At 35.4% G+C, this 14,179-nt stretch overlaps 1 protein-coding gene across 3 annotated transcripts; it reads right to left on the minus strand.

Annotated features, from left to right (window-relative positions):
* Positions 9,402-13,753, minus strand: LOC109718057 (GDSL esterase/lipase At5g45920). 3 transcript variants are annotated; one of them, XM_020244059.1, is made up of 6 exons: positions 13,531-13,753; positions 13,195-13,410; positions 12,651-12,718; positions 10,369-10,533; positions 10,020-10,054; positions 9,402-9,812 (listed from the first exon to the last, which is right to left on the minus strand). In XM_020244059.1, exons 1-6 carry the CDS (start codon positions 13,627-13,629, stop codon positions 9,715-9,717), a joined length of 681 nt encoding a protein of 226 aa, XP_020099648.1. In that variant the 5' UTR covers positions 13,630-13,753; the 3' UTR covers positions 9,402-9,714. The 3 variants fall into 3 exon arrangements, with proteins under 3 accessions (XP_020099648.1, XP_020099646.1, XP_020099647.1); XM_020244057.1 differs by lacking the exon at positions 10,020-10,054 and having other exon boundaries at positions 13,531-13,751; XM_020244058.1 differs by lacking the exon at positions 10,020-10,054 and having other exon boundaries at positions 9,402-9,794; positions 13,531-13,744.

Below are 14,179 nucleotides of genomic sequence, written 5' to 3' on the forward strand. Positions count from 1 at the left end.
ACCAGAAGAAGAGATGGCACTGAGAACGGCGAGTCTGAAACTGAGCCTCTGCTTCTGCATCCTCCTCATCATCTCCTCCTTGCGGAACTCCGAGCAGCGCCCCGTGCTGAGTCCGATGGCGTTAGATGAGTCAGTCGACGGGATAGGATCGACGACGGAGAACAATTCGACAGAGTTTGACACGAACATTATGCAAGGAGAGGCGGGGGAGGAGGTCACGTACGGCGCGTCCAAACGGCTGAGCCCGACCGGCCCAGACCCGCACCACCACTGATACCATTTATAAATGTTTAAATGGTAAAGACGTACTGAGACCGTCTCAACATTTCGAAATAGCTCTATCAACTTTACTTTTTATTGACCAAGTACATCTCCTAAATTGTTAAACAAAACAAGTTACAAGTTTTACCAAATCTAACAGTAAGACGGCCCTAGTTATCTTCTAGTTAATTAATGGAGCTATTAAATTTGACGAATAATTATTTAAGATTACTTAATGAAAAAAAAAATTAAAAGTTCAAAACTGGTCAATAAAACAGATAAAGTTGAGACGATATTTCGAAATATCCTATAGTTGAGGCGGTTTTGGTACATTTTTACCAATTTAAATATGAGCAGTGCTACGTCTACAACCCTTATTAGCTAGGTTCTAATCTTATAATATGCCAATCCAAGGATCACAATTTTCTCAATCGTACGTCTTTTCTCTTAAAATTTGATGGGTTTCTTTGAAAATAAATTGGTGGCCCCAAATGTTGCTACGTGCGGGGATCATGCATGTACTTGTTTTGATAAGGTTTAACCAAAATAATAAAAATAAAAATAAAAACCAACATCAAGCTATTGGTGGGGGTTGGTATAGTTGGTGCTTAATTTTGCTTTTTAGGCCTTAAATTTTGTCTTACTTTATATAGTTAAACTGTATTTGTGTATGGGATTAAATAATGAACTGAGATCTGTATTTGCCTCGATTTGTAGTCACACATATATTCGAATAAGAGTTACATTTTGAGTGAAATGATCGACTTGCTCTTTCTCGTATTGTCTTATGATCAATGTTTCTGATAAACGTCTGTCCAAATTGAGAGAAATAGAGATTTCGAGAATAGTTACTCACAAGATCACTGTTAAAAATATTAGTAAAACAAAATATTTTGAAGTTCCTATAATAATTAAGTTTTTATTTGGATAATATAATATTTATCAAAATATAAATATGGCTGCATGGCTACGCCTAAATTTCGTATCAAGCTCACAGGGAATGTTACAAACTCTTCATGTTTAAATTCTGACGTACCCGTCCATCAAGTTCAGATCCAGATTACAGACGGTTTAGATCTTGACGTTTTCGTCATGTCCAAATTCATATCACAGATATATAGATTAGAAGTATCAAGTGGTATAATATTTTATCCTGCATAGTACTTAACTCTCATACTTTTGACTGGTAGTTAGCTCTGATACTAATTATAACGATCTGACCTGCTAGCAATAATAATTTGTTTGGCCCTAAACCACCGGTTTAAAATATTTAAATCCAGTTAATATTAGTAAGATAAAGATTTTATACATTCCAATCAAATTCTGTTTTTTCTTTTGATGTGAGACTATTGGAATATTACACAACACTTTGTTGCCGTTAAGTTGCAACTTTGTAAAGTAATAACACTTTTTTTTTTTAATTATGTGAGCTGATGCATAAGTGTTTAAAGTGACTCGGACGCCAATTTAATAATATATAGTGCATGTATAACTCTTGTTTCGTCAACAAAAATTTAATAATATATAGTGCAAAAAAAATATATTATTATTATTACTTTGTTAGTATATAGGATATATACAATATAAAATAAATGACCTTTTTCTTACAAACCCATCGCTACTAAAATATAATAAAAACTAAATTCGTCAAAGCACTGAGATTCAAACGCGGTGGTAAAGAAGGAAGATCCCCATTTTCAAAAAGTAACATAAAAAATACAAAATGGAAAATTTTAAAAAAAAGCCCATTGATTGTCCTAATTGAAACTCCCCATTGTTGCATTGCAGAGAATACTTTTAGGAGTACCAATTAAATTTTTTGTACTTTTACCTTTTTATTTTTTACTTAAAATCTGTTCAAATTGAGGATTGATGCCGTTTAGAATCATCTAGAATTAATCATCTGAAATATATAAACATTTTAGAACTAAATTACATAATATTTAAAAACTATTTTATAATTCATCAACTGGCCCACAATTTAAACTGATCGTAATAAAAACACCTGTCCAATATATATAGAGGACGGACTTTTCAAATTCAAGATCATGTTGTAGATTTTAACTTAGATATATAATTAAAAAAATAAAATCTATCAAACACTCAAACAGATATACTATATTATTATATACTGTTAAGTGATAAAACATCATATAACTTGTTGAAATTGTCCAAATTTTTAGAGTACTTGAACACTATGAAGTGTTCAAAGAGAAGGCCCTAGAATAAGTAATATAACCTAGTCGCATGTTATTGGAACAAGCTAATTAATATTGTCACAGTAAGATTGTTTTGTACATGGTCCCTAAAGAAGTAGGCTTGAACCACGCACTAGAATCCCAGTGTTCTTCGTTACCAGAGTGATCTCTATGATTTTTTTTCTTTTTTTTTTTTTATCCATTATAGTTAGTACTCTATCGATTGCAACATTCTACGACTCTTTATTTTTTGAGAGAAAGATAATATGTTACCTCCTTCATTTATTAAAAAAATAAATTAAGCTACAAGAATGAAATAGAGGGACCTCCGAACCATACCAAAAAAAACGATAACAATAATAAAACAAAACAAAATAAAATAAAAAATAAAAAATTTAAATTTCTTAAAATTTTGGGGCCAAGGTACGCTAGTTTAAACACGTTATTCTCATCCTACTGAAGCATCAAACGTTTGATCGAATTGACAGCTAGCGGGGGTCAGCATTAGCCAACCTAAAAATAACGGAATTCCTTACCTAACAGATCATTGACCCACCAACTGGCTGTCGGTCTAGTCATTATGTTTCCAACAAACTGATCAGTATCCCTTGCCATCCACTTATTCCAAACGTATCTCACATCAACGCCGAGGTTCCCAACCTGAATCCCTTTCACAGCCATGGCAATTAATCAGGATCTGCTGAATACACGTCGCGAACATAGGTGATTCACCGTTTCTCCCTCAATTCCGCAGAGCACACAGATTGTGTTCCCTATCCATCCCCTTTTAATGAAAACTAATAAAGAGTCACTCTATGACTCTTTATGAGTTTTCATTCTCTCGCAAAGGAAGCAAACAGTGTTTGTTTTCAAAATGCAACGATGTGGCTTCTCGTTCTCTACTCAACTTAATCTTCTTTTTGAGAGAAAGATAGCAAGCTATTTACTTTATTCATTAAAAAAAAAAAAATTAGTTACGGAATAACGAACAATGAGACTGTCGGGCCTCAAAACATAAAAATAGCATAACATATATAAAGAAAAGAAATAAAATAAAAGGCGAAATGGAAACTACAAAAGCTGCATGGGTAAGATGGTGGGAGAAACTTGGGCGAAATCGGGAGCGCGGTTGCAGTCGAGATTCAACCCATAATCTCAGCAGCATATATATGAGTATGCCAACGAACACCCGGAGGGGATTCGAGCTCTTATCTCTGAAGATGCATGATGTTAGTTTTTTTAAATCCAAATTGCCCACCAAAAACAGCCTAGGGATGTCAATGGATCGGCTTCGGGATGAATTTTCAAAAATCCGAATTGGAACCCGACTTCAAACCCGAAATTCGAACCTGACGGATTTTAAAAATCTATATCCAAACCCGAACCTGACCAAAAATTCGAAATCCGAACCGGGAACAAATATTTTTCTTTTCAATATTTCAATATATATTATATTAAATTTAAAATTTTAAAATACAAATTCAAATATAACATCAATTTTCTATATACATATTATATATAATGTAAAATAATTTCGCGTTCAGGTCAGGTATAGTCAAAATCTAGATCCGAATTCATATCTCCCGGATTTTTTTTTGTTGATATCCATAGCTGAAAGCATATTCGTTTAGCATCGAATAAATCCGCTCCGTTCAGATTCGGATAAAATTTTAGGTGTTCGTACCCATTGACATCCCTACCGCCGCCGCGGCCATGCACTCAACCTAGCTATTTTTTAATTGCGCAATATTTCATCATTTCTTTCACTAGAACTCTCCTACAATTCTCCACACCACACCCCCAAAAGGTGGTGGATGGCCTTTCCCTCCTGGTTCTCAAGAGTTGTACTAGATCTTCCACTCCACCAAAGGTCATAAGCATTTCTTTAGTCCACTTAAGGGTCATGAATCTTGGGTGTCTACATATATGTCTTAGCTAGCTAGGTCATGTGTCTCCACAAACTACTTAACATTTAATTCCCTAACTAAATTGCCCACTAGTTATGGCTCTCCATTTTAATTAATTATAAGTGATAAGTGATGATTAACTAGAGTGTACAAAATGGTCACCAAACCTTACCAAAGTGGCGCACAAATTTTAAAGCTCCACACATACAGTGTATACAAGAATGTTGTGCTAGTTAATTACATCACTAGTGCAACTATATAATGTTGAAAGCTTAACTTTTTGGGTGGCTCCAAAACCCTTGATGATGTAAATGGAATCACCTCTTTCCTTTATCTTGTGTAATCCAAGGTCTTGTGTTGAGCTTAGTGCCATTGTGACCATTTAAGATTATCCCCTTTGCTTTGGCCTCTTATCCTTTGATTATGATATGAGAACGTGCTTTTGAGATGGAAGTTAAGAATACGACAAGCAGATACAGTAGGACGTTAATCGGCAAAAGTAGGATCTCCACTTGTAGCTAGCTAGGTTGTACTTCTAGCTTAACTAATATGGTTTTTACTAGGTATTTTAATGTAAAAAAAATGAAGTATTAAGAAGAAATTAAAGAGCTCTACTCAAATCGTACTTCTGTAGAAAGTTCAAGTTAATTGAACTTGATGACCAATAGTAGTGTTTATGTACGTGATATGACAGAATCAATTTAATGAATCTCCTCTGTGAATTTGGTGCTTTGCAAGTTGATAAGGAAATGCTTTTGAGTCGTCCGATGGAATATTGATGTGTTTGCAAATGCATATAAACTCTTATTAGGAGTCCATATACAAATTAATAAAGATCCCTCGCATCATTAGTGTTAATTAATACAACAATAATATTATATGAGGAATATTAATACGGGAGATCACCTCTAGTAGTTATGCTCCATTGAAGAGCCTTTAATTAACTCATACGTGAATATTTTGGTATCAACTACATAAAGAGAGAACGAATAATTAATTAATTAACTAGCTAGGTTTATGCGTCCCTTGGATCTAATGATGGGAGAGTCTCAGGTGACATCCACTAACTTGAATATATAGTTGTCATGTGGCGAGTCGATCGATCGGCTTCATCGAGCACAAATTGAGAACTTAGTGTTCCAACCATAACTCCATGAAATGCTATCGATAGCAAACGGGCTCCGTTATCGCCCATTTGTTTTTGATAATGGAGCCTCCAAATCGACAATCGGCACCGTTGAAAATGATCTATACCACTTGAAATATCTAAAACTCAAATTTCATACTTTTCCGATATTATTCTCTTGTCTATCAAGTGGGTGTAAAAATGAGCGGCTGAAAATGAATATCCTCTAAAAATTGATGATAGAAATTTTATAATTAAAATCGAAAGTATAGATCTTGTTCTAAGTAGTTTAAAGAATTTTCTAACCAAAATTCAAATGATTTGAATAGCTTTCGGCCGTTAAACAAGAAAACGTCTCACATCTACCATTAAAATTATAAATTTTGAAACTCCTTAATCATTAGATCAATGATGTCGAAAAGATTTAAAATTTAGTTTCTAGATATTTCAAGTGGTATATATAGATCATGTTCAACGATACTGATCGTCGATTTGGAGGCTCCATCATCGAAAACAAATAGGTGACAACGGAACCCGTTTGCTACCGATAACATTTCAGCTCAACTATCTCTCTCTCTCTCTCTCTATATATATATATGGTATAGAACTATAGATTGGAACGATTCCCTGAAAAATTCAAATGTTTATTTGTTGACTAGGTCCTCAGGCAAATTGTTTTCATATATATTTATGTATTGGAAATTAGTTTGGCTTAAACATTTCTAGTTAATCACATGCATCCAAATTAAACCCTGTCCATAATCAATTAATCCAAAAGAATTAAAGAGAACACTTGGAGAGTATGATCAACAATTAAAGAAGAGAAAAAGACCCTCAACTTTCCTTTCAAAAGAAGAATCCATATTAAAATAACTACAAGAATCTCTACGTATCTTCACACGTATGAAAACTTTTTAAAAATGGTTTAGCCACAAAATGATGGAGATCAATTAGTGTAGTGGATTGCACTAGTAGACGATTAATTCACTGTACCTTTGCAGTTGGGTGAGCAAGATATAAATAAAATATATATATATATATAGTGCGAAAAAGAAATTACTTAAAAGTAGAATATATTCTTTGTGAAGGAATTAAGAGAAAAGGCTAATGAAAAGGGTGACTAAAAGACCGTTAAAACCTTAAAAAAAACTATTGCATTAATTAATAATTGTCGCACACTTTATAAGATGATTGATATCCTTGTCATCTCAAGATATATATATCGGTCGCAGAAATGAGAAGTTATCGCCTGCACCTGGTGTATAAGTAGAGTATCTCATGCACTGTGCTCGCCGCTCAAAACTTAATAACCTACGCGATAGATATGACATACATTATCTGAATGAATGACATTTATGTAGAAAATCGAAAGCTTTTAAAATCATATTTCCTAGATATATCTAAGTGATCCAGATGGTACAAAAAAAGATCGAATTACTATTTGATTCATAAGAAATGAGCTCAATGTACGTAATTCTGTGCAGGAAACAATCTCTTGAAAAAGATTAAGGAAAAGGCACGTTAATTACATAAGCCATGTATAGCAACACCACAACTTGCTGTCGCTATGTACGTGGATTTGTCTCTGCGAAGTGCGGCGTTAGTTATAAAGATCCATTGCCAAAACGAAACCCATAATCGTGGTCAAAAAGCTAATCCAATTGGATATAAAACAACTATTTTTTTTTTCGGGTATGTTTTGTATTGTTCTATATATATATATATATATATGCACAATGGTTTAATTAATGTTTTACGAAAATGTATATAAGGTGGGCTACTTCATGCATGCATGAATGGTAAAATATTCTTAAAACTAGCTAGGATTTGCATGCGTATGCACGGAGATCATGAGAAGCCAAGTTATGCTTCTCTTCGTAGCGTGCTTTGGGCTTGCGCTCATCGCAGAAGCTAGGAATGTTCAACGTGCTTTTAGAGAAGGGAGTGGTGATCATGATCACCAAGAGGTGTGGTTTCATAGCAAAGGGATTGGAGTTTTGGGACATGTTTCCCGGTTTGAGGGTGATCATGTCATAGAAGTTGATAGTAAGCGAGAGGTTCCCAGTGGACCGGATCCGCAACACCATGGCCTTGCACCACCATTTCCGTAGGGCACTGCTTGACATGGTGGACCAGGTCCAGTGAAATAATTTCTCTGTTATTAGATTCCAACCCGTCTTGCGCGCTCTCTCTCTCTCTCTCTCTCTCTCTCTCACNTCTCTCTCTCTCTCTCTCTCTCTCTCTCTCTCTCTCTCTCTCTCTCTCTCTCTCTCTCGATCTATATCTCTCGCACTTGTGTGTGTGTGCGCGCGCGCTTTGGCTTCTGTATCTTGTAGGGAGAATGTCGTGTATCCACTTATCTTTTCTGCAACTGTGTTAATGTCGTGCAATAAAATTCACGAGAGGGTACGTACGTAATATTTTATAATTTATGATTTTGAAAGAAAGAATGCTAGAGTACTCCGTCGGCAGTTGAAAACGATTGTAAAACTTTGTGAGTGAGAAATGCCATTTCCACTTGTGGTAACAAGCTTTCACATGCGCGCATCGATCTATTCCGATTTCTCAATCCTCTTAGATGTTAGTATTGGTCTCTTTGAATCTCGCATAAGGTTGGAAAATCAAAATTTTTGCCTTAATTAAGACAACTTCATTCTAGTCAACTGGAATTTTAATTTACATATTCTAGATGTTGCTCTCTCTTAATTAATATCAAATAAAATTTCAAGCTTAATTTATGCCCAACTCACCTAACGAACGGATCTTAATTGGTTGATATGTACTACTTTGAAATTAAGGACACCTATAAAGGGTATGTGACTACAAAATAGCATGAAATTATGTGTCATGGCTTAATAACTAGTTTCGTTTTTAATTTATAAGAATATATATTTGTGATTCCAGGTACAAAGTTTCATTTCAATGTGTTGGTAGTGTAATAAGCAACGAGCAATAAAGCAATATAGCTAATGGCCTAATGCAACGTAACCAACATGGTCTTATACAGAGAAAAATTAAAAATGGTTTTAAGTTTTCATTTATCCTCCCCAATCAATTTTCATTTAATTTAGGGTTTCAGTGTCACACTAAATAGAAATTATTGGGTCACCTACCTGATTATTAATCGCCATTAATTGTCGAATCACCAACCTCAGTGTTATTAGTTACATGCTTAATTATTTACAAACTAACCAAATATGCATAAAGGACAAATATGCATATTTGGTAAATGAAATTTTTTTCAATTTGTGTTATTATGTATTAGTTTCACATCGCTTAATCATCCATAGAGGACAAATATGCATGCTCAAGCCCTTCCATTACACGATCGATTTTCCCACCAAATTAATTCCTCATCCAATTTATTCCGCGTAAATTACAAACTTACCAAATATTTATATATATATATATATATATATATATATATATATATATATATATATATATATATATATACACACACATTATATTTCTAAAATTTACGTCTGAAATTTAAATTCTGTATTTTTTTTATACAGGGATATTTTACNATATTATTCGATAAAAAAGGGTCTACTTTTTTGTGTGTCTCTACTATCCTAATTCCAAAGGGTTAATGTGGTATGCTAGTGAAGGTTACTTTTGTGAGTGAGTAATATGTTGTGGGCCTTTGCTGTTTATCCAGTGTATCATTTTTGGAGCACAAAAACTAGTATCTGATGTTTGATAATATATTTATCATGATTGATGTTTCCAAAGGAGCTGTTTTTGTATTTTACTTTTTTTACAATCACTAAGAAGATCCTGCAGAGCCAAATACACCACTTTCCATGATATATACCAGCTAAAATAAAGTTGCTTAATATGTGAGCTTAATATGTTTCACTCTCTAACTTGAACATATGTATAAAATTGATAAAAAAAGTAAAATACAAAAACAGCTCCTTTGGAAACATCAATCATGATAAATATATTATCAAACATCAGATACTAGTTTTTGTGCTCCAAAAATGATACACTGGATAAACAGCAAAGGCCCACAACATATTACTCACTCACAAAAGTAACCTTCACTAGCATACCACATTAACCCTTTGGAATTAGGATAGTAGAGACACACAAAAAAGTAGACCCTTTTTTATCGAATAATATGCAAGTAGCTTTTAATTATCAAACGATTTTAAGGGGTCTTTCGGGTCGACATCGGAGAAGAGAGGCAGATCCACCGGCAGGGACTCAAGGCTCAGGCCAACGCCTTTAAGCGCCTGCACAACCTCCTCGAATAACACCCTGTTCCCGCGCGGGGTGAAGTGAAGCCCATCCCTGCAAGCATGGAAGGCTCTGCTCTTCAGTTCCGTGCAATCAGCGATTTCATGCGATTAAGAGAGAGTTGGTGCTCAGTCCAACAACTTAAAATTTGAATCTCGGGTTTCTTTTAACTGTTTACTGACTTATTTTCGGCAGAAGTTATGTTCATTTTCAAACTACGAAGCACTACACACCCAACTCCGAACACACTCATCATGTTTTATTCGAGTAGAGCTTTACCATGCAAAGCCTGTTTGTTTTCACCAGAACCTGATCTGTTCAATTATAAACAGTAACATTTTTACTGTCCCTAAAATTACAGAGATGTAGGTTCTTCAATGAACATGTGTTACCAAGCCGTAAACTAGGAAATAATTTGGGCTATATGGATAAATCTGAACATGATATGAGAAATATCTCATAAATTCAACAATTACAAAACTTAGTCGCGTTTCGAGCATGCTAGTTGTGCTAAAGCGTATAAAAACCCTCAAGCAACAAATCATAGCAGAGTTATCAACTAGTGAGTAGCAAGTGTTTGGAGGATATTTAGCGAATTATCATCAATTTCAAAGCTTCTAAAGCATACCTTAAGAAGGATTTTTCCCAGTCAGGAAATTGCTGCATCTTCGTCCAAAGATCGATATACGGAACACCCAACTCTTTTGCCACAGCTACACAGGCCTTTGCAAAAGCGCCAGCCGACTCGTTAGTCCTCTCAGGTAGACCAGAAGGGCCATCAGTATAAGGATACCTGATTAAAATGAATTCAACAGTATGAGTGGTTCATTTTTAAATAGCCATTCCTTATGTTCCGATATCCGAATCACTTATCTTGGATGAGTACTTACAGCTTCACATAAAATAGGCAACCAAATCTAATATAAATTGATCGCTAGCCTGGAATTTGATGCATAAAAATGATGGGTTATGAAGAAAAAACAATAAAAAGCTGCTAAACCTTTGCCACATCCACGTAAATCTCCAAGTTTTACCCACCTAAGAGACCGCAGATAACCATTGATAGGCCAGCTAATCAATAAGTGGAATATTCGCATATATTATTTCAGCTATCACCGAACAGGGTTATTTGGAGCAAGAACAGAAAAAACCACAAAGAACTTAGAAGGTACACATCCTTGGTACATTTTTCGGGGCAAAAGTTTAAACAAAAAAAGCAAAACATGTTACCTAACAAAGTGGTGATTCATGGATAGCTTAATTAACCACGGTTTTCCCATTTCACAGCATATCGCTAAGACGAAGAAGGTTTCATTTAGCTTGATCTGCCAGGTCAAACTCTAACAAGAATTACAAATCGAGTTCGACCAAGACAGCAAGTTAACAACAACTAAAGAGGACGATTATGAACATGGTCTCAAGCCAAATTTAATCCGACAGGTCTGGTAGAGAGAAAAGTTGCTATCCAATACCAAGTATAAATCAATTACGAAGTTATCGATGAATATAAAGAATTGGGCTGACGGTTTGAATTGCAATGAAGACAGTAATTTCAAGAAATAAAAACTCCCATGACAACAGGTTGGACGAAAGAGAAACACACACATCCAGAGAAGAGTTTAATTCATTCTAACTTCAAATGCAAATAGGAATATGAGAAAAGTTCGGTGGAAACTATAGAAGAAGATAATAGCAAAAGAAGCCTGGCGTGGAGTTATAAAACATGCAAAATGATTTCATGCACACAAAAAAAAAAAAAAAAAGAAGATGCTCCCCCATCAATTCTGTAATTCAGTAAAAACACAAGAATTGAATGTTATTTTCGTATAATTAAAATTGCACTAATAACCGTGTCTACTAGACTCTCCGTACACCAGAAATATATAAACAAAAATTTAAATGGAATGGATAACTGCTATAACATTCGTGATTGCAGCTTTGCTAATATCATCACAATCTGTAGCCTGCATTATCTTCTTATTTCTTTCGCCATCAAACCAGAATGTCCGAGCATATACCCGAATAGGATTTCTTATTAATCTTCACCATCCAACACTAGAAGGCAGACTGTTTGGAATCAACTCCATCAGAAAATTCAACAAAAGCGGCCCGCTATGCGACATCTCGAAGTCAACTCTTATCAGAATATTTCAAGAAGTACGGCTTGCTATGCGACATTTCAAACACAGCAAGCTATACAAAAACCTATCATCATGTATTCCAAAGGCGATACGATAAGAACTATTTCCAGGATATGTCCAACAGACACGACCAGTTACAGCCACCATATTTAAATACCTCTCTAGAGGCATCAAAATCTAGGTGGTGTTACCGATAGATCGATTTAATCGGTGAATTCAATGAATCTATCTGTCAATAATAAATTCGGCTGTGTCGCCGGACGCCAGCATTGTTTGTTACTAGACACTAGCGAAAGAGGCCAGCCAACTTTCCCGGTGACATAAAGTGAGAGCAGCAGCAGCAGCAGCAGGCCATCTCAGTAATTGCAGATTCTCGACTCCAAGATTCTTCCAAGCGGATGGGATTGGATTCCTGTGCTCGGTGGACCAACTGAAACGACAACTCTAACAAACTTTTAACACAAAAGAGGACCGCTCTTTTGTTGCTTTCATTTGAGGTTCACTGCGAGTGGGCTCAGAGACACAATTGGGCCCATTTGAGAATGGACGAACTGGAAGGATACAAAATCCCCTCTGTTGATAGCCACTAACTCACATATACCACAAGCAAAACAAGATAATATATTTCAAATAGCTTCGCATAATTTTAGGTGCTTATTTGAAACCTTAAAATACAAGGACGAATATTTCTCCCTTTTTTCTTCTTCTTTTAATTCAGTAAAACATAAAATAAAATAAAAGAAAATAAAACCAAAGCATGGATACTCACTGGAGGCGCCCATCCTCGTCGATCGGAGGCGGCGTGATAAGTATGACTACGGCCGAGGGCCACCGCTCCTGCCAACAAATAATATTATCGATCGATATATTATTATTCATCATAAAAAATGCTTTGCTTCTAAGTAATAAATTTTATAATAATAATATTTTACAAAATACAATAATCGAAAACACTCTGTCACTTGCAGTGTGCACTGTAAACGCAATTATTAATACTAAAATATATTACTTAGAAGCAAAGCATTTTTTATGATGAATAATAATATATCGATCGATAATATTATTTGTTGGCAGGAGCGGTGGCCCTCGGCCGTAGTCNAATTTTATAATAATAATATTTTACAAAATACAATAATCGAAAACACTCTGTCACTTGCAGTGTGCACTGTAAACGCAATTATTAATACTAAAATATATATATATATATATATATATACACACACGAAGTGTTAAAAAAAAATAAATTAATAACTCGCTCTGATACTATATTGAAAAATTAATGGCGGTAGATGTGGGAGAACTGTAATGTTGACCTTGAGGAAGGAGTGGATGGACCGGAGGTTGCGCTGGTACTCGTCGAGAGGGACGTGCTGGAACCAGCTGCTGCGGTCGGGGAGGGCGGCGTCGTTGGCGCCGAAGAAGACCGTGACCGCCGCGGGGGCGTCGCCGGCGCCCTCCATCGCCCGCGCCGCCACCCGCAGCGCCCACCGGGTGTTGTAGCCGCTGTAGCCCCGCAGCACCACGTCCGCCTTAAATCAAATTCATTCGTGCAATCATGCATATATACCTACCTATGACTCGATTCCAATCCGTCGAACAAAACATAAAGAAAAATGTTAAAACAAAAAATGGATGAAAAATGATTCTACCGAACGAGCGAATTGGTGGGCGAGGGCGGCGCCCCACCCGCCGTCGCAGAAGGATTCCTCCGTGATGGAGTCGCCGAACAGCACCAGCTTCGGACGCATCTTCTTCTTCTTCTTCTTCTTCTTCTTCTTCTTCTTCGCCGCCGACGAAATAGGGAGAGAGACGGAGGAGGAGGAGATGAAAGAGGAGAGATCTGTTTGATTCCTTGGCTGCTTTTTCGCTTATTATATAAGCTTTTCTTTTTTAGGTCATTATTATTACTGTTTTTAATATCTTTTTGTATTTAAATAAAAGATTTAAAATCAGTGTCAAAAAAAAACGAAGTGTCGCTTTAGCTGGGACCTTCCTCACCGCGACAAAATCTACACTATAACAGTTACTTACATCATATTATTTATAATAAATTAATTATATTTATCAATAAAAATATATTTTAAAAAAATTATAAAGAAATAGATGATCACTGATACCAAAACACATTCTTATTGATCGGATACGTCATATTAGTAATGTAACGGTCACATTTTAGGTTTTTTTTCTTTTTTACAACTATACCTTATAATATTAGCATGTGACCATTACATTCTAGAATTTTTTTTTTCTAACTATGCCTTAAAAGAAGTTTTAATCCATCATCATCGGTCACTATTA

The sequence above is a fragment of the Ananas comosus genome, linkage group 12 (assembly GCF_001540865.1).
Source record: "Ananas comosus cultivar F153 linkage group 12, ASM154086v1, whole genome shotgun sequence".
Classification (NCBI taxonomy): Eukaryota; Viridiplantae; Streptophyta; class Magnoliopsida; order Poales; family Bromeliaceae; genus Ananas; species Ananas comosus.